Here is a 21532-nt window from a genome sequence, read left to right as displayed (position 1 = left end):
GTGTAAAACTCACTTTGAGGTCGATACGTAGCATTTCACTGAATTTAGTTGAGACTGAGGCACACAAAGGAAGAGTTAAGTCTACTTCACATATCCCGGTTAATTCATGTTAATCTCTGTCATTCCACCCTATGTCTTTGCATCCAAAGTAACAGTGGATTCTATCCCATGATCAGACGATATGAGTTGAACTCGGCATTTCGCCTCTTCACTTTAAGCAGACCACTTCGCTTTGAACCAACATTCTACATTTTTCGAAAGTTTAAGTGTATAAAATCTTATAACTGCTAAAACGATAACTAGAACACGGAATTTAGCAAATAAAACAGTCAAGATTTTTTTTACAAATTCAAATGGAAGAACATGTGATCAGTAAGCACGATGTGATTTCTGAGCTAACTGCAAGTTTGAAGTTATGTAACGTCTGGGTGACCCAAATAGGACCGAAGCATTAAACACTGTTGTAAATAAATGTCAAGAAGGAATTGTAGAAAGCATTTATTTGTTCAGGATCTGTAAAATCTGTAGAAATAATGAAACGTTTCAACAGATAATTCAAAATCCCAAAATAAAAAAAAATCACTTTTTTGTGGTCCCGTTCAGTGAAATTTCAGCCTCAACAACCAGCTCTTCTAAATCAGAGCACGTTATTATATAACCAATTGTACCCAATATTGAGACCACCCATTCTGAGGACAACGGCAGAATATGTTGCCGGAGCTCTCACAGCATGTACAATTTTGTATACAGCCTGGTTGCATGTGATTTCAGCGGATAACCGCTTTTGGCATGGGTGCTTAAACTCCTAATGTCACCAATCCAGAGGTTCCAAAATAGTACTTTGAGGAAAAGTTATAGTACCGATCAGTTGGTCAATAAATCAGAGCACGTTATTATATAAACAATTGTACCCATAAAGTCCATTGCAATATTGAGACCACCCATTCTGAGGACGTCAGAATATGCTGCCGGAGCTCTCACAGTATGTACAATTTTGTATACAGCCTGGTCACATGTGATAACAGCGGAAACTCAGTCCTAGTTCTCTGACATTTTTACTGAGTCTTCATGGGTTCTTCCACTACTGCTGGGTTAGAGGGAGAGTGGACAACCACTGGCTGGTACCCAATCTTGGTTATAGGAAGATCAGCCTTATTTTCATAAATGCAGCTGAGAAAAAATATTTTAAACCGAAATATGGTTGAAATTCTGCTAGTCAGAGCAAAATCTCAACCATATCCGCTCTGCCAAGAAGCCATATCGCAAAAAAGTCTGAAATCGGATCCTTACGACGAATTGGCAAACCAACAAGATCTCCACATTTTACTATCCCCTGCATGTTCCACTTTAGGTGAATCTTACCACACCTTCCTGGCTGAATAAGATTTGAAGATGACAAGGAGGAGTTTCTTTTCCGTTTTCGGAATTTATATGAAATTCTATTTCTGGAATTTATATTTTTTTCACAAGTTTTACACGTAAAACGTGAAAAAAAGAAGAAATAAAAAGCAATTCTCCATAGTAGGAAATGGAAAAGAGCAGTCATTACAAGTAACATGAAAACAGCTAGAACTTTTAGTTATAGAAGAAGTCCAGTAAGGGAGGAACCGTTTCTTTACTATTGCCACAAGAAATATCTACATGAATGGAAATTTAGAAAGAATTCACAGAATCAAAATTTAAAAATAGAAGGTCAAAGAAGAAAGTGTCTCCCAGGAAACCAATGCAAGCTCTTAAAATTCACAAAAGATCAAGATCGAGTCGGCTCTGAAGTATGAACTATGTAGTACTACATACTAGTTTAATTATGTAGAACTACATACTTGTATGTAGATACAAGTATGTAGATTGTACGTGCTTGTATGTAGTATGTAGTACTACATACTTGTATGTAGAATGTAGAACTATATATTTTATGCAAAATGTAGTACTTGTATGTAGATACAAGTATGTACATTGTACATGCTTGTATGTAGTATGTAGTACTACATACTTGTTGAAGTATGTAGTACTATATACTTGTATGTAGTATGTAGTACCACATACTTGTTGAAGTATACAGCTGAATTCCAACTCTGGGTCCCATATTAAAAAGCTGAGATCAAACCCACTTAAGCATCACCACGGGAAAAAGTTGATTGATTGAAGGGAAATCACAACTACAGAGCCACTCTGATAAAGATGTTCTTTAATAAGTGTACTTTTCAACAAAAAAAAGACTAACCTTAAGCGCTTCTTCTTTAGCCTTATCTGGATCCCACTTTTCGCCTCTCCGCAAGGCTGCTAGTTCATCCAGAGATGGAGAATGCTCTTTTTTGTAAACTACTACATGCCTTGTTTCGCCTTCTATGCCAAAACTGTGTGCCACAAGGCCGGCTATTTCAGCTGCTTCGTGTCTGTAAAAAAAAAGGCTGCAAATACATCAAATCAGTTAGTTTTAAGGACGTCAAAATGGAAACGCTTTTTGCCCCCTAGACCCATCTTAGGTCTTTTCATAGCCGAAAACCTGTAAAAAAGAAGAATGAAGACAGACAAATGATATCTAAATGAAAACATAATTTGCCCCAAGGACTGATCTTACGTCTATTCACATTTGAATACCACACAATTATTCTAAGATTTATTCTAAGGTTTTTCGTTAGCCTGTTAATAAATTATAAAGTTTTCATGGCATTATCAGATTTTCGTCAGCGTTGTCATGTTAAACCGGCAAACTAATCAGTGACATTTGATACGGTATTTCGACCGTAAGAATTCAAAAATCGACTCTCAAAGACATCTAAAGTAAGCAGTTTGGTACATGTTTTTAACTTATTTTTCATCTAGCTTTATTTTTAAGTATAACACACCCTACTACCAAAAATTGCATACGTGCAAATGAAGCTTTTTTCCTTAACAATAGAATTCCTGGTTCTTCCTAATTTTTTAAGGAATATATGGCTGAGAAGCTTTCATTTAATTCGTTAAAAAAAAATGCAATACCATTTTTAACGACTAAGTACATTAAGAAAAAAAAGCAAAAGAAAAAAACAACTAAAAAACCCTGAGCTAAGCTCAAGGGGGGATAGAGATCCTGTCTTCCCCGAAACATAAGAGGTACAATTAGAGATATCATAACAAAGCCAGGCTTTAGCAAAGTCGTGACCTTTGTTGAACTTTCACGATTACGTTATTATGTGAGGTTTCGTAACCGTACACTGATGGCAGATATATACACTCATCATGGTCAAAATGGGTAAAACTTCATGGTATACTAGGTACCAATTATAGTCTCTTGTTGATAATTAAATTCAAAATATAGGAGCTGTATAAAATAATTGGTAAAACTTTTAACTAAGACAGTGAATAAAAAAAAGTCAAAGCGTAATAATTTCATATATGGAATCTGTTAACAACAACAGAAAACGAAAATAAACAAGTAAAAAAGAGAGGAATAGATAAATAGATATAGAGATATATATATATATATATATATATATATATATATATATATATATATATATATATATATATATATATATATATATATATATATATATATATATATATATATATATATATATATATATATATATATATATATATATATATATATATATATATATATATATATATATATATAGAGAGAGAGAGAGAGAGAGAGAACGGCAAACACGTTCTGTAGATCAAAAGGTAATAAGTAGAAATTTCACATTTGGTTGTTAACTGCCATTAAATTTGGTACTTCAGGGTATATATATATATATATATATATATATATATATATATATATATATATATATATATATATATATATAAAGGCAGAGAGAGAGAGAGAGAATACTTCTTCATTTTTATTTTTACTGTTTTAGATTTGGTTTTCTTCCTTATTTTTTTATTCTCGATTATTTTTTTTTGTTTCTAATTATTCTTTTTTTAATATCAAACTTTGAAAATTACTTTTAATAAATTAACATTACTAGAACTAAAAATTCGAGCAAAAAAAAGTTAATAGGTCTTGACCTAAAAATAAATACATATTACATAGAAAACATTTGTTATAAAAAAAAACTGTTCTAAGATTAATAAAGCAAAAAAATAGAACAAAAATCCCATTGATCAAAACTATAACGAATAATTAAAACTCAGGTACGTGAAACGAAAATGCACAAGCACTGGGCACTGTTTTAAAATGGCTTTGTTTGCAAATATATGAAAAAGGGAAATCAAAATAGATTTGACAAATTAAGATTTGATTTGACATAATTGATTGACAAATTATATTTTAAACATACTAAAAACAAACAAAAAATTTAGCACACCATTCATTTTTGCTCATATGAAATAGTGACTGAAACAATTAATAATTTGGCTAGTAACTGGAATTAATCTTTTCAAGACAAAAGAATTACAAAGAAACAAGCTAGCCTACTTGCATTCTTAGTAGATGCTGAATATTCCAAAAAAGCCATAATTTTTTCATCCAATATTTTTCTCTTTTTAATTTTTCGTAAATAGAATACTTTATAAATGCTTACATAATGCTTCTGTATACTTTATCACCTGGGGGAAATTCTTCACTCTTCTTACTCTCATCATGAACTAGACTTTTCATTTTTTCTTCAACCTGGAAAATATTTCAGGTCAGCACTATGGTTGGCCATAAAAAATATTTCAAATTCATCTACAATGAGCGATTTTTACACCTAAAGAGTTAATGTGGAGATGATAGACGGATAAAGGCAAACAGAACAAAGAGGGAGGGAGAGAAGAGCAAAGAATGAGAGAAAGAAAAAGCTAATCACAATAGAGATTATAAAAATTAAGTTTCGTCAGCCATCTATAAACATATCTATATTTTTTATAGTATAGCACTAAAACAAACAAAATGATTAAATTTTAAGCTATTTCAAACGTTTTAAGATGAGCTTAGATTTTTAGCTGCTCAGTAATACAAAATTTATTTTCAATATGACTTGGCAACAAGATTGTGTTTTTATTAGTGGTGTTTTGCTCTTTGGGCTTTATATAAATTTGTGTGTTGCTATGGCCCATAGGCTTTTGAAATAAAATTGTACTTTATCTATTCTAATATAATTTAAACCATTCAGTCATTATTTTGTTTTCTTTTACCCAATTTACTTCTGATTAATGGCAGTTTGTCTTTTGCAACAGTAAACAAAAAGTTACTTTCTAGAGCTTAATAATAACATTTTCACCCACTTCCTGTTGGTCTTTCACACATGTGTTTTTGTTTTTAAACTTGGCGCCCGTTAAGTGTTAAAATTGCGTAGCTGCACTGAACATCATCTGTATTAAAAATTGTTCAGCAGAAATTGTTAAAATTCTAACGTTTTAAAATAAGCTTAGATTTGTACCTGCTCAATGATGCATACATTCATTTTCAATTTGTATTTGATAACAAGGTGTTATGGTGAGATTTTTTTTTGCTTGCATTATTTTAAGTTGTGGTTTGCTATTTGTGCTTTATATAAATTTGTGTGTTGCTATGGCCCACAGGCTTTTGAAATAAAATCCTATCCTATCTGTTCTTATATACTTTCAACCACTCAATGATTATTTGTTTTGTTTTCTTTTACCCAGTTTACTGGCAATTAATGACAGTTTGTCTTATGCAACAACAATCAGAAAAGTTACTTTCTACAGCTTCATGATAATATTTTTGCCCACTTTCTGGTTTTTTTTCACTGGTTTATTTATTTTTAAACTTGGCACCCACTAAGCATTAAAACTGCATAGCTGCACCAAACACATTTTGCATAAAAAATTGTGTCCTTGGGTTTCCATAATTTTTCAAAATGCATATGGTTGTGCAGGTATCCGCTTAATCTATATCAGACTTCACTTTAATGTCCTTGTTACTTTTATGAATAACACAACAGGAAAATAAAATGGAATATCTAAATTTTTATTTCTAAACTATCAAAGGTAAAAATATATATAGATTTGATATACATTGATGTCACAGAACTTATGTAGGCCACAACAAAGTGTCAAGAACCTTGACATCATGGAATTAAATTGAAAACAAAGACAATGAGCACTGACAGAAAAAAGCACTCTTTTTGAGATGTAACTTAGCAACAGTTTTATTTCTGCTGTTTCTCATGCTGAACTGAAACAAAACAACTTTACTGACTGTAATTTTTAGGACAAAATTAATGCATACATATTGAAAGAATGTAAGGTTTGTTTAATTTCTTTTTCTTTACACAAAAGGAGAATTTGAGCACAGAGAAAGAATAATATGACGAAATTATCACATAATTAAAATAGACAAAGATTATTGACTAAGAACAAGAGGATGTTGTGAATTGCAGCTAAATCTTCAGTGCCCACACATTTTTCTGACTGTAGGGTGGGGTATGGTAACATATGGGGTTTTTTGAACATAATATCAGTTACAGGCGGTTCAAATTAAGAAAAAAGAGAAGAGACGTCCTGAATTAAGAAAACAGATACGTCCTGAATTGCAGATAAACCTTCAATGCCCACAAATTTTTCTAACTGTAGGGTGGGGTAAGGAAAAAAAAATTGAACAAAAAAGCCACATGTTTTTTTGAAAATAATATCAGTGACAGAGGTTCAAATTAAGAAAAAAGAGAAAATAGAGATGTCCTGAATTGCAGCTAAACCTTCAGCTCCCACAAACTTTTCTCACTGTAGGGTGGGGTATAGAAAAAAAATTGAAGAAAAAAGCCACATGCTTTTTGAAAATAATATCAGTGACAGAGGTTCAAATTAAGAAAAAAGAGAAAATAGAGATGTCCTGAATTGCAGCTAAACCTTCAGCTCCCACAAACTTTTCTCACTGTAGGGTGGGGTATAGAAAAAAAATTGAAGAAAAAGCCACATGCTTTTTGAAAATAATATCAGTGACAGAGGTTCAAATTAAGAAAAAAGAGAAAATAGAGATGTCCTGAATTGCAGCTAAACCTTCAGCTCCCACAAACTTTTCTCACTGTAGGGTGGGGTATAGAAAAAAAATTGAAGAAAAAAGCCACATGCTTTTTGAAAATAATATCAGTGACAGAGGTTCAAATTAAGAAAAAAGAGAAAATAGAGATGTCCTGAATTGCAGCTAAACCTTCAGCTCCCACAAACTTTTCTCACTGTAGGGTGGGGTATAGAAAAAAAATTGAAGAAAAAAGCCACATGCTTTTTGAAAATAATATCAGTGACAGAGGTTCAAATTAAGAAAAAAGAGAAAATAGATATGTCCTGAATTGCAGCTAAACCTTCAGCTCCCACAAACTTTTCTCACTGTAGGGTGGGGTATAGAAAAAAAATTGAAGAAAAAAGCCACATGCTTTTTGAAAATAATATCAGTGACAGAGGTTCAAATTAAGAAAAAAGAGAAAATAGAGATGTCCTGAATTGCAGCTAAACCTTCAGCTCCCACAAACTTTTCTCACTGTAGGGTGGGGTATAGAAAAAAAAATTGAAGAAAAAAGCCACATGCTTTTTGAAAATAATATCAGTGACAGAGGTTCAAATTAAGAAAAAAGAGAAAATAGAGATGTCCTGAATTGCAGCTAAACCTTCAGCTCCCACAAACTTTTCTCACTGTAGGGTGGGGTATAGAAAAAAAATTGAAGAAAAAAGCCACATGCTTTTTGAAAATAATATCAGTGACAGAGGTTCAAATTAAGAAAAAAGAGAAAATAGAGATGTCCTGAATTGCAGCTAAACCTTCAGCTCCCACAAACTTTTCTCACTGTAGGGTGGGGTATGGGAAAAAAAATTGAAGAAAAAAGCCACATGTTTTTTGAAAATAATATCAGTGACAGAGGTTCAAATTAAGAAAAAAGAGAAAATAAAGATGTCCTGAATTGCAGCTAAACCTTCAGCTCCCACAAACTTTTCTCCCTGTAGGGTGGGGTATGGGAAAAAAATTTAAGAAAAAAGCCACATGTTTTTTGAAAATAATATCAGTGACAGGGGTTCAAATCAAGAAAAAAGAGAAGAGCATGAGGATATGTGAAGCAAAAATTATCATACTTTTATAGTAGAGGTTCTGTAGCCCCCTCCCACCCTTGGTTTTTTAAACAGGTCTTTGGCAGCTGTTTCAAATGTTTCGAAAGAACAGGGGATCTCTACTTTTATAGTAGGGATTCTCTAACCCCATCACACCCATTGGTTTTTTATATAGTCTTTGACAAAAGTTTGAAACATGGACACAGTCAAAGAAAACATGTACAATGTTACCTCAGTATTAGCTTAAACCAATGGAATTCCAAAAGAAAAGAAACATGAATAATAACTATAATGCTTTCCAGGATAGCCCAAATAATAAAAGTAAGAGGGGGACTTTGTCCAAAAAGTTCCTGTCCCTAGCATCTCTACATAGGCCAGAACTTGAAGGTTGTATTTTTACTCATAGAGTTTGAGCAAATTAATACTATAACATGAGGAAGCATGGGAAAAGCCACTTGATTTTTATGATGTCATGTTAGAATTCTAATTAAGTATTTCATTCCTTGACCTACCATTGACCTTCCCAACATTGACCTACAAAATTTCCTGTTTGTTGTCTTTACCCAATCCAATTTTTTTTTGGTAAATTAAGATCTCTTTAGCCCAGTATTTCATGTTTTTCTAGTTCAATACTGTGAAAAATTCACATTTTGAGCTAAGATGATTTTATTATTACTTTAGTGTGCTATTTGAAAGGCTAAGATTTTTATTTCCTTCTCATCCTTTAATTAGGTACTTTGCTAACTTCAATAATGTCTCTGCTTAAAAATCTCTATGCTGGAAAGGAGTTCAAATTTTATCTCTTACTGTTTCCAAGCTACACACATCTGACCAGGAGGGAAAAATTCAGACAGAAAGTAGTGCAACCCTGTAAAACAGCCTAATAACAGCACTGAAACAGAAGTACAACAGAAAAAGGATGTATAGTACAATAAAATTAAGGGTTCACTTATAACTATACCTGAGTCCTGAATTTCAGTAGCTCTTTCCTCTCTTGTTCCTTTTTTCTTTGTGCTTCTTCTTGTTGTTCTTCAAGAATAAAAAGAAAGTACAAAAATAATTAACTATGAATAATTATTAATCAAAGGGTAGTAATTCAAATAAAAAAAAAAAAAGAAACACCAGGCCAAAAAAGGGCAAAAAGGAATTAATAAAAAACTTTTTGACCAAAACTATTTATATATATTAACGAAGCTTAATCAACAGATTATTTGTAATAAAATATAGTAAAATATAAGGCCAAAAAAGTAAAAGACATTGCATGTGATTGGTCTTAAATAAAATTGCAGGCCCAAAGATTGGTTTGCAAAAAAATAGACTGCCAACAATTAAATCATACTAAAATAAGCCTTAGTAAGGAAAGGATGAGGGAATGGTCCAAGGGTTGAGAAAATATAGAAGATTCAAATTTCAGGGTACAATTTCTACAACCAAAGGTGAAAACACAACAGAAAATTGTTCAGTAAAATTATACTTTTATTAAAATAGCAATTGCAAGCTATACAAGTTAACTAAATACACATTCTATGTCAGTAGTATATATATATATATATATATATATATATATATATATATATATATATATATATATATATATATATATATATATATATATATATATCTATATATATATATATATATATACATACATATATATATATATATATATATATATATATATATATATATATATATATATATATATATATATATATATATATATATATATATATATATATATATATATATATATATATATATATATATATATATATATATATATATATATATATATATATATATATATATATATATATATATATATATATATATATATATATATATATATATATATATATATATATATATATATATATATATATATATATATATATATATATATATATATATATATATATATATATATATATATATATATATATATATATATATATATATATATATATATATATATATATATATATATATATATATATATATATATATATATATATATATATATATATATATATATATATATATATATATATATATATATATATATATATATATATATATATAGGTTACTGTAAATATCTAAAATTCTTTTTTCTCTGGTTGGATTCAATTAACTTTGCAAATCAGCTTTTTTAGTGTTATACAAACTTTGATGGTCAATGTTAAAGTAAGGTTATAAATCTCAGAAACAGGTTAAGACCTAAAATAACCAGTCACAATCAAACCTCGCATAAAACTGAAAAATCGACTGGCAACACTGATCAAATACAAGGAGAAAAAAAAGGTATTTCAGACATTCACTGTAACATTTATATATACAGTACTGAGAGGCTGGCAGCTTTGCCACCAGGCCCTGGCAGGGTTTTATATATGGATTCTCATTGACACTTGTCTTCTAACTGCAGATGTGATCCTCTTTTTATGTCATGATGGCAATACAGGTTTGTTGTGGGAACAATATGACTTCCTTAAAGTTTAAAGACTTCCTTAAAGTCCTGACCTATTTAGATAGTTCTTGTCAACTTTTTCTTTATTGATAAGTCAAGTGTTTCACTGTGGTTGCTTCAGGGTTGAACTGGGAAACACTGTTGGAAATCACCTCCAGTAACTAAAGTATTCCCACCAAATGGCAAGTTTAGATCAAGGAGGCACACTTGTGCCTCTTTAAAGAGGCAAACCACGACAATGTTAAGCGATCTTTGGTTCCAGTGGTCGCAGAGGGATGGGGAGGGATGCATTTTGTAGCCTGAGCTCCAACTAAGAAACCTGCCAAATTCCATCCCCCTCCGACTTTTCCTTCATGGGGAAAATCTGGCCGAAAGTTTCTACCCCCCAACCCCACCCCCCCCCCTTTAACGTTGTCCGATCGGGCTGAAATTCACAAGTTAAGGTCCCCTAGGGCCCAGGAGCTTATCCGCGAAATTTCAGCTCGATATGATAACTCCTTCCCTGTTTTCCAGAAACCACGCATAGCCACTTAATGTTCATGTTCTCCTTTTTTTTTTCGCCACGCCTACAGGTCACAGCCGACATCGGATCTGGGTGTACGAAGACTCATTCGACGCGGAATTCTCCGAGTAATTTTGCTTGAAAGTTTCGTCGGAACATCTTAACCCCCCGATTTTCTAGCTTAGAAAAACCCCATTTCCCCATAAGAGCCCATGTTAAGTTTTTTGTTGTTAAAAGTTACAAATTTCAACATTCAAGTACATCAAAATGATCAGCTCGACATGGTGAGACTGACTGAAAGCTTCAAAAAATTATGTCTTAATCCGTAAAATTTTTATTTGAGAAAAATGACAGAAACCCTTTTTTTCTGCCACGCCTACAGGTCACAGCCGACATCGGATCTGGGTGTACAAAGACTCATTCGACGCGGAATTCTCCGAGTAATTTTTCTGGAAAGTTTCGTCGGAAAATCTTAACCCCCCGATTTTCTAGCTTAGAAATTAATTTTTGAAATTCTTAAAAGTTATTTAAAAGTTATATTTATACACATGCAGGTATTTCGACTTCAAACATGCCCGGTTAGCTCAGTCGGTAGAGCATACAATCACATATCACATATAGAGCGTCATATCACAAAATATGAAAAAAAATTCGTTTTCTTAAAGAGTTAAAGAGGCTGCGTCCCAAAGTCGAACCTTAAAACGTACAGGAATTAGGAGAGGCAGTCCTAATTCCTGTATGAGGAGTACAGGAATTATTAAATTACATCCACCATGGATTGTAGAAAAACGTACAGAAATAATATGAAAAAAACTTCGTTTTCTTAAAGAGTTAAAGAGGCTGCGTCCCAAAGTCGAACCTTAAAACGTACAGGAATTAGGAGAGGCAGTTGGGGGGCCACCGCCCCCCAAACCCCCCACTTTTAAAGACTCTTTTGTACAGATTTTTTGTTTTGTTAATTAAAAGAGGGCCTTTCCGAAGCCAAGAGCGGGGGTTTAGGGGGGCGGCAGCCCCCCACAACAAAAAACATGTACAAAAGAGTCTTCAAAAGTGGGGGGTTTGGGGGGCAGCAGCCCCCAACTGCCTCTCCTAATTCCTGTACGTTTTAAGGTTCGACTTTGGGACGCAGCCTCTTTAACTCTTTAAGAAAACGAAGTTTTTTTCATATTATTTGCAATGGACTGCAACAACTGATCCATATTTTGTAAGCCATACTTGGGAAGCATGAGTGTTTTTGTCAAATAGGAAAACATAGAAGATGGGCCTTAACTACAAATAAAATATATTTAAAACCAATGTGTAATGTCAGTCAACCATTTAAAATTGGTGCCTTTGGGAGAAAAAAAAGAGTAGAGGTAGATAGACTACTTTGGTAAAGGTATAGTAGAAGGCAGCAATCAGATAAGAAAAGTAAATTGGTAAAATTATAGCAGTTCATATAACTGGCTTACCAATAAAGTGAATATACCCCTTGACGCTTTTTTTATGTTCTTTTTGAATATTATAATTGCTTCTATTATAAATTCAAATTTAAGCACTTTATAACCTAACCTTATTATAAATTATAAACCTTTCAATTGTTTCTATGCTTAAGTATTGGTATGCTAATTCTTCAGTTAGGGTGAAGTGGAATGGTACTGTAGGGGAGTATATTCATGTTAAAAAAGGCGTTAGGCAAGGTGTCATGTTATCCCAGAGCATATTTAAATGTATTTAAGCTTCATGTCTCCAATGTCTTCAACCATCAATTTTTTACAATGATAATTTAGGCATTAGTCATGTTGCATATGCTGATGATGTTCTGCTTCTTAGCTGGACAAAACATAGTCTAATTACCAACTTTTACCGGCTTTCAGCCACACTATCCACAGTAGGCCTTTCAGTTAATGCCTCCAAATGTGAGTTTTGTGTTTTGGGAGTCCTCCATCAGCATCACCTCTTTGCTTGGTTCTTCAACTATACCATGTTCAGCAAGTATTAAATGGTTGGGTCTCTCTTTTTCCATGTCACTTTTGTCTACTTGCTCTACTATTATGTCCAGCGTACTGAAAAGTATGCGGGTTGGATATGCAAAAATTTCACCAAATTGTGGTCAGTATAACTGAAAAGGACTATGCTGTCTTTATTCTAGTTTTTGCGCCCCTGCTGTTTTTTATCTTTCTGGTTTTGCTTTCCTCCTTCACAAGAAGGATACAAAGAAAATACACTCAGGATATTTCAAATATTGCAAGTATTTGCTGCGTCTGCCTTGGTGGTATCAGAATCATACAGTCATTTCTAAATTTGACATCATTGATGCGCCTCATGACTGAAACATTTATCTAAAGATATATGTCTTAAAACTCGGCAAATGATTGGTGCTTTTCACCCCCTTTGGCCATTTTTTGAATTGAGGTAATTTACTTAAGTTGTTATGCTGCTATGTTATTTATGTTGTTATGTTTTTTGTCTTGTTTTTTTGTGTGTTTACTCCACAGTTTAATGTACTTTGTGGGTTATAAACAAATTATTATTATTTATTAATTAAATAACTAGCTGGGTCCTGGTGGCTTTGCTGCTGGGCCCCAGCACAGCATGTGGCAGGCTTCTATATATGGATTCTCATTGTCCCTTCTTTTCTAACCACAGACAGTATACATAGCTGGGTTCTGGCTGCTTTGCTGCTGGGCCCCAGCACAGCACACAACAGGCTTCTATATATGGATTATCACTGTCCCTTGTGTTCTTTTGCAGTTTTTTCAAAGATATCTGATTATTAAAGCAAGTCCAATTTCTAACAATGATACCTACTAAGCTTCAAAGTTTTGGTTTTCTTTTTTAAGGTTTTCCAATTCTTGTAATCCCTTGTTTTTTAATTTTTTTTTTCTTTTTTTTCTTTTTAGTTTTTTTTAGTTGTTTACCTTTTTTTTAGTTTTTTCTTCTTTCTTTATTTTATTTTTCTTCTTTATTTTTTAGTTTTTTCTGGAACATGCCCCAGCAACATGTGTGCAAAGTGCTAATTTTTAACTGCATAAAACTTGCAGATACAAAACTGGTAATTCCTTGACATGCATTCTTTTTTTACTTTCTCTTTCAACTGGAAGCCAGGTATTGCCTTGCTCTTTTAATACATTGACAAGTTTTCCTTTGGTAATTTCTCTATGAGCTGCAAGCCTAGTCCCCCTCCCCCTAAAGCCAGAATTGCTTGTTTACTTGGCCATTTATGATTTTTATAATTGGTTAGAATATTTGGAAACACCTTTTCAACCAAATCATTTTTTGATGTCACAAAATTACAGAATTCAGGAGGCAGTTGTATATGTCCTGAAATTAAGTCAACTGGGAGCTTTCCAATTGCCAGCAATTAATCTGAAAATATTTCAGCAGAGTGATTGTTTTGCAATTAGACATACATATTTATAGTTAATTTTGATGTCTTTACATGTACACATAAATTAGAATTTTAAGGCAAGCATTCATTTTGTCTGCAGGTGTTGATCTAGGAATAACAGGTATTGTTTGTCTGAAATTTCCCATAAGCAAAATTAATGTGCTGCCAAAGGGTTTGGAATTTCCTTGCAAATCTTGAAATGATCAGTCAAGAGCCTTGAGCAATTTTTGTGTGCCATTGTGCACTTGTCCCAAACAATAAGTTTGTATTGCCACAATACTTTACCCATCCCAGATGATTTGGAAATGTTGCACATGGGAGTTTCTGTAGACTGCATATTCAGAGGCAATTTAAAAGCAGAATGAGCAATTCTTTCACAAAACAGCAATGTTGCAGCTATTCTGGATGACACAAGGGTCAATGCTATGTCATTTTTGGATTGAATTGATGATGTAAATTGGACATTCCTAATATTGTTCTTTCTCTTTGAGCCGCAAGCCCGGTTTTGCATTGCTCTGGTGTTTTCTCATGGTGTTCTCTTTTTTGTGACAATGTAGGATAATTATAATACATGCATTGCTTTTGTAATACAGCAACACACCTTCTTTTTTTTACTATCTCTAACAGCTGCAAGCCCGGTTTTGTGTTGCAAACATGATGTCATTTATAAATTTTTATCTTTTTCAGTTTTTTTTTTTATTATTTTTTTTTTCATGTATAGTTCTTTTTTAGTTTTATTATTTTTTTTTTTTTCATGTATAGTTCTTTTTTAGTTTTTTTCTTTTTTTTTAGTTTTTTCTTTTTTATTTGTTTTTTTCTTTTTAGTTTTTTACCTTTTTAAAAAAAAATTTTAATTTTTTTCTTATTCTTTTTTTCTCTTTTAGTCTTTTTCTTTTTTTAGTTTGTTTCTTTTTCTTTAACTTTTGCCTTTTTCTTTTTTTTAGTTTTTACTTTTTTAGTTTTTCCTTTTTTTATTGTTTTTTAATTTCTCCTTATTTTTAGTTTCTTTTCTTTTTTAGTTTTTTCTTTTTTTAGTTTCCTTTTTTTCTTTCTTTTTCTTTTTTATTTTTTTCTTTTTTTCTTTTTTAATTTTTTTTTGTTTCTTATTTTTAGTCTTTTTCCTTTTTTAGTTTTCATTTAGTTTTTTTTCTTTTTCAGTTTTTTTTTTATAGAAGATAGTTTTTAATTCTTTTAATTTTTTTAGTTAGTTTTTTTATATGTTGATGTCATACTTAGTGACAGACAGACAGATGGACAGATGAACAGACAGACACTACATTTATATATATATATATATATAGATTTTAGCATTGAGAAAATGTAGCATTATTTTTTCAAAACAATGGAAAAGATGGCACAGAGAAAAAATAGTATTTTTGTGGAAAATGAGTGATGAGTCATACTCTAACTGAAAATTCATCATTTTAAAGAGCTCAAAAGGTGCTTAAATTTGAATTTGCAGTAGAAGTGATTATTATATTTGTAAAAAACATAAAAAAAGGAATCAAGTGGAATGTTCACTTTATTGGTAAGTCAGTTATATGAACTGTCATAATTTGTTGAAAATTCATCATTAGTAAGACCTCAAAAAATGCATAAATTTGAATTTACAATAGAAGCAATCATTATATTCATGAAGAACATAAAAGAAGGCATAGAGTGGTATATTCACTTTATTGTTAAGCCAGTTATATGGACTGCTATAATTTTACTTGAAAATCATTATATTCTCTGTTTGATAGCCTACTAAAAAAAAAATATATCAATGCCATCATAAAAGCATCCTAACCCCCTCCCCTAATCAAACCTGGGCAACATCTTAGATTAATAACTCTTCTGAAGGAAATGGCAAACAATAAAAAAGGGGAGTATGAATTGATTCTCTAATTGAATATTTGGTAAAATTCTAGTTAATTGACTTCTTGCTATCTGAGAAAGGGTTTAGGTTAGGAAAATGAAACTTTCAGGGATGAATCTACAGACAAAAGTATGTCTCAGGAAGGTATTTTGAAGCAACTACCTCCACTATTTCTCCCTCTAGATGGCCCTGACCTTTGATGACCTTTAAAAATATGTGTGTTATAAAAGTGAAACCTTGCAAAATAGATCTTCTGCTTAATTGAAGTACAACAAAATTGTTTTCAGCTTCATAACTTTGCTCAATTCCATTTTATAAGGTTTTAAAGATATGCAAATATGTTTCCTAAATTTTGAAAAAAAAAACATTGATATGGCTCAAAATTCTACTCAAATAACAGGAATTGCATTTTCAGAACTAAAGGTAGAGAAAAAGCAACTAGTAACTGAAAATTAAGGTAAAATGTTGTTTTGTCAAAATTTCAATAGGATTTATTGTCATGTAGGCAAATTTCAGGGCCCTCTAGAGGGAGAAGGAGTGGAGGTGGGTACTTCAAAATACCTTTCCAGGACATACTTTAGCCCATACACCCATCCCTGGAAGTTTCATTTTCCTAACCTAAACCCTTTCCAACATAACAAGAAGTCAATTAACTAGAATTTTACCAAATATTTTTTTATATAGCCTAAAGCCTACCCTAATAGGCTAGCCTAATCCTAATTCTGACAATGAATCCTATTCCCCACTGATCCTAGATGTAGCCAAAGGAGGGCTACATATTTGAAAATATGGGGGTTGTGGAAATAAAATAGAGCAAAATGCCTTTAGGAATGATAGCTAGGCCTATAGCTAGGCTAGCCTTAGTATTTCAGAATTTCTTTAAGTTGTTTTTGGATATAATATTTAATAATAAGGAGGAATAATTGTAAACTATAACCTATATTTTCGCTTGATGGCAGATAAATACATTTCTTATGCCAAACATTTGAACCTACTTTTCATGAGTTGCTTTTCATTGGAACTGATTGAAGGAGGCTTATCCATAGAACTGAGTATCGAGCCTAACAGATCCATTTTCCTATTTTAATAGAAAACACTATCCAGATTTAATTATCAAATGATTTTGGTTTGCTTAATATTTGCCTTCTCAATGGGAATATCTCAAATTTAAGCATGGATAGATTCTTCTATAAGATACAAATGGTGAATAAGACAGCGTTTTTGATAACGTTATTGAAATGATATAATTTTAATAAAAAGTAATTTTTTATAGTCCCATTTACAGTCCCGCTTATGAGCTTGAAGCTCCAACGACCTGTCTTAAATCAGCCAATGCAGATCCCTCCCCCCACATACCAGCCACTCCTCGTGAAACCTTGGAAAAACTGGCAAGAACCAACATCTGTCAGCCTTCCGACAATATATCCGGTACTAACAACCAACCAGTTTGGAATTTCAAAGATGTAAAACCATGTCTTCCGAGTATCCCAACTTGGAACCGATTCTATGTACTTGCAAGGAGATTCGAGACCGCAGTTTAGAGCCCCTCTTTCACCCCTAAATATTTCGGAAAATACTATTATCAAATGTCCGGTCACTTATGAACAAATTAGAAGAGGTTGAACTTTGCTTGAAGAATGAACTGGTTGATATTGCTTGTATCTGTGAATCATGGTCCACGACTGAAGAGGATATAGCATTTGAGGGATATGATACCTATTTCAAACCTAGAATGACACCCAATGACACTACAGTAACACATGGTGGTGGTGTTGGTATTATTTGTCAATCGTCTATAAGAAATCGAGTTCTCACCTTCAGTAATATACCAAATAAGCATGGTTTTGAAATATTATGGTTGTGGTGCAGGCCTAAGAAGCTTCCCAAGGAAGTAGCATCACTGGTGTTATGTGTTGTATACTATCTTCCCCGTGGCCTCTATTGTAAAGACCTTGTGAATTACTTACAGAATTGCACTGACAATGTACGATCCTTGTATCCTAACGCTGGTATCATATGTGTGGTGACTTTAGTGACTTAGATGCCAAATGGCTAAGCAATTCACTATGATATAAGCAGTTTGTCAACATGCCAACAAGAGGTAACCGTATGTTGGATGTCATTTTTAGCAACTGTCCTGAATATTATAATACTCCCGTTACATTACCCCCCTTAGGTTTGAGTGATCATCTAAGCGTTGCTTGGACACCCAATCATTTTATCTCAAATAGACAAAAAAAATAGTGTGGTCTACAGGCCTTTCACACCTGAACTAGTAAATATCTACAAGAAATGGCTCACAGATCGTGACTTGTGTCAAGGTGACAAAATGGCAAGTTTATTCTGTAAGGAACTGTTCGAAAAATACTGTGAAATTTTCCCGCAAAAAAATATATGTGAAATCTAATGATAAACCATGGATTACTCAAGAGATTCGGAATCTGATAAAAGTGAGAAACGAATTGCATTTAACTGGGCCTGTAAAAGATTTCAAAAGAGTAAGAAATTTAATTATATATAAAATAAGATGTTCACATAAGCAGTATGGGTCTAAAATAATAAGCAAAATATATAAATCCAATCCATGGAAGTTCCATGATTTAGTTCAGAACATTATCGGCAAAAAAGTAACCAAAGTTGAAGTGAGAGATGTCAATGGTAAACCCCTGTTACCTAGTGAAATTAATGACTTTTTTGCATCAATTTGTAAAATTCATCCGCAACTAATAAAATTACCACCGAATACAAATATCCCTATACTAGAGATTTGTTCAGTTGCTAAAAAGTTGAAGGCACTTGATTCTTGTAAATCTAGTTATCCTATTGAGATACCGATTAAATTGATTATTGAGTGTGCTAATCTTTTATCTACTCCTGTAACGGTAATTTTTAAGCAATTTTTTGTTGATGGTATTTTCCCATGTATTTTTAAACAGGCGTATGTAACGCCAATCCCCAAATGCAAGGCAACTAAAGATATTACCGATATGAGGCCAATTTCGAAAACACCAGCTCTTTCAAAAGTATTTGAAAGTTTTATTTTTAATTGTTTATTTGAGGACATAAATGATAATATTGATTCCCAACAATTTGGATTTAGATCCGGGCATAGTACTGTTCATTATTTTATTGCATTGTTGGATACTATCCTTAAGCACTTAGAAAATAATGGGGCCTATGTTGATGCATTATTTGCAGACATAGTTAAGGCTTTTGATAGTCTTGATCATAATGTAGTTGTGGAAGAAGCAAAGGCTATGGGTGCCCATCCATTTGTTGTACGAATACTTGCTAGTTTTGTTTTTAAAACATCTCAGTGTGTCCAACTTCCTGATCATGAGCCATCTGAATTTGTAAATATTTTTTGTGGTTCGCCTCAAGGGCCTAAATTAGGGCCGCTTTCTTTTCTTATTGTTTTTAACCGTATTTTAACAAAAATTCGTGAGCGTCTTAAGTTTGCTGATGATTTAACTGTTTTATCACTGCGACTAAGCACACCAGCTCTTTCAAAAGTATTTGAAAGTTTTATTTTTGATTGTTTATTTGAGGACATAAATGATAATATTGATTCCCAACAATTTGGATTTAGATCCGGGCATAGTACTGTTCATTATTTTATTGGATTGTTGGATTCTATCCTTAAGCACTTAGAAAATAATGGGGCCTATGTTGATGCATTATTTGCAGACATAGTTAAGGCTTTTGATAGTCTTGATCATAATGTAGTTGTGGAAGAAGCAAAGGCTATGGGTGCCCATCCATTTGTTGTGCGAATACTTGCTAGTTTTGTTTTTAAAACATCTCAGTGTGTCCAACTTCCTGATCATGAGCCATCTGAATTTGTAAATATTTTTTGTGGTTCGCCTCAAGGGCCTAAATTAGGGCCGCTTTCTTTTCTTATTGTTTTTAACCGTATTTTAACAAAAATTCGTGAGCGTCTTAAGTTTGCTGATGATTTAACCGTTTTATCACTGCGACTAAGCCCTCCGACTACTGAACAGTCTGACTTGATCGAAATCTATTATGATCTAAAAGCTGAATTAGGAAAGGTAAAACTGACGGTCAGTGAAACTAAAAGCTCTTATATGACGTTTTCCTTCCTAAAGGGTAACAACCACTCTTCTCATAATTCCATACTGCCGACAAAGGAAACTGTATAAATAATTGTTACTTTTGGACGATGATTTAAGATGAAATCCGCACGTTGACTATCTGACTAAAAAAGGCGCCTCACTTTTACATTCATTTTTCAACCTAAAAAGATTTGGTATACAAACTGAGGTTTTAAAGTCTGTATACTGCAGCTATGTTAGACCCCCTCTTGATTATGCAAGTCCTGCTTGGCATCTGGGATTAACAAAAGATCAAACAGATAGATTTGAGACGATACAAAAAAGAGCTGAAAAATTATACTTAGACAAAACGACTCAGCATACGAGGATGCACTGAAACACCTCAATCTGGACTCACTTGATAGTCTTAGACATTACATGATTTAACATATAGATTTGGACTAAATTGTTTGAATTCCCCAACTCATTGTCTTCTACTACTCACCCTCGAGAGCCCTCCCACTGAAGGGCCAGTTACTATACTCCGACAAATAAAAAAGAATTGTCCACAGTTACTGATTTGCTCAGCCTATAGTACTGAGAGATATCGCAAATCATTTGTCCCATATTTTACCTGTCATTTTAATAGTATTGACTTGACTAATATTTAATGTTGATTAATATGTGTTTGATTAATATGATGTTTGAGTAAATTTTCCTGTGGGTGTTTTTGAAGGTATAAATTATTTTTGTCATGACATGCTAATGCTAGCTCTGGCTATTGTAGTGAAATAAATATATTCTACTCTATTCTAAAACAAAGGGTTAGAAAACAATTCAGCATACAGATTAAATTCTTTTAAAAACTAAAGCAAACTCAGTTTTCAGGAAAGTGCGAATTTTATAAGATTGTTATAATACAGGACAATATCACAAGTGAGTCTATTTGGAAGAATTGTTCAGGTAAATGTTTTGTGAAGTACGAATTAAGTTTTAGTTTTCACTTCGTTCTTTACTGTTCAATGATTGGCTGTCATTTGAAAAGGACATTTCATGATTATTTTGTTGGTGAATTCGAGGTGAAGGAATTTGATAGCATAAATTATACATAATAGCTTTAGAATTTGCGTCATATCCTCAAATTCTTTGTTTTACAGTGAGAAATAATTTGATTTCTAGAGTTCATATTATGGTTTTTATTTCGAGTAATTTTGAAGCGTGTTTTTAAATTTAGAATTATATATTACTCGCTATAGGGATTATAGCTGACGAGCCAAAATGATTACAGATAAATCAACCCATTTTTTT

The 21532-nt window shown here is 32.4% G+C and overlaps 1 protein-coding gene across 1 annotated transcript in view; it reads right to left on the bottom strand.

The window, feature by feature from the left end:
• Positions 1 to 17369, bottom strand: part of LOC136027608 (sperm-associated antigen 7 homolog) — a 39745-nt gene extending 22376 nt beyond the window's left edge. The window contains exons 1-4 of the mRNA XM_065705024.1: positions 17168 to 17369; positions 8939 to 9006; positions 4518 to 4606; positions 2225 to 2396 (exon numbers count right to left, since the gene is read on the bottom strand). Of these exons, the coding sequence (XP_065561096.1) occupies positions 2225 to 2396; positions 4518 to 4606; positions 8939 to 9006; positions 17168 to 17246 (408 nt within the window). The 5' untranslated portion in view covers positions 17247 to 17369. The remainder of the gene's footprint in view (positions 1 to 2224; positions 2397 to 4517; positions 4607 to 8938; positions 9007 to 17167) is intronic.
• Between the last annotated feature and the right edge of the window lie 4163 nt (positions 17370 to 21532).

The sequence above is a fragment of the Artemia franciscana genome, chromosome 5 (genome assembly GCF_032884065.1).
Source record: "Artemia franciscana chromosome 5, ASM3288406v1, whole genome shotgun sequence".
In the NCBI taxonomy this organism is placed as follows: Eukaryota; Metazoa; Arthropoda; class Branchiopoda; order Anostraca; family Artemiidae; genus Artemia; species Artemia franciscana.
Note: the sequence above shows the minus strand (reverse complement) of the source record. Positions and strands in the feature narration are given on the sequence as shown.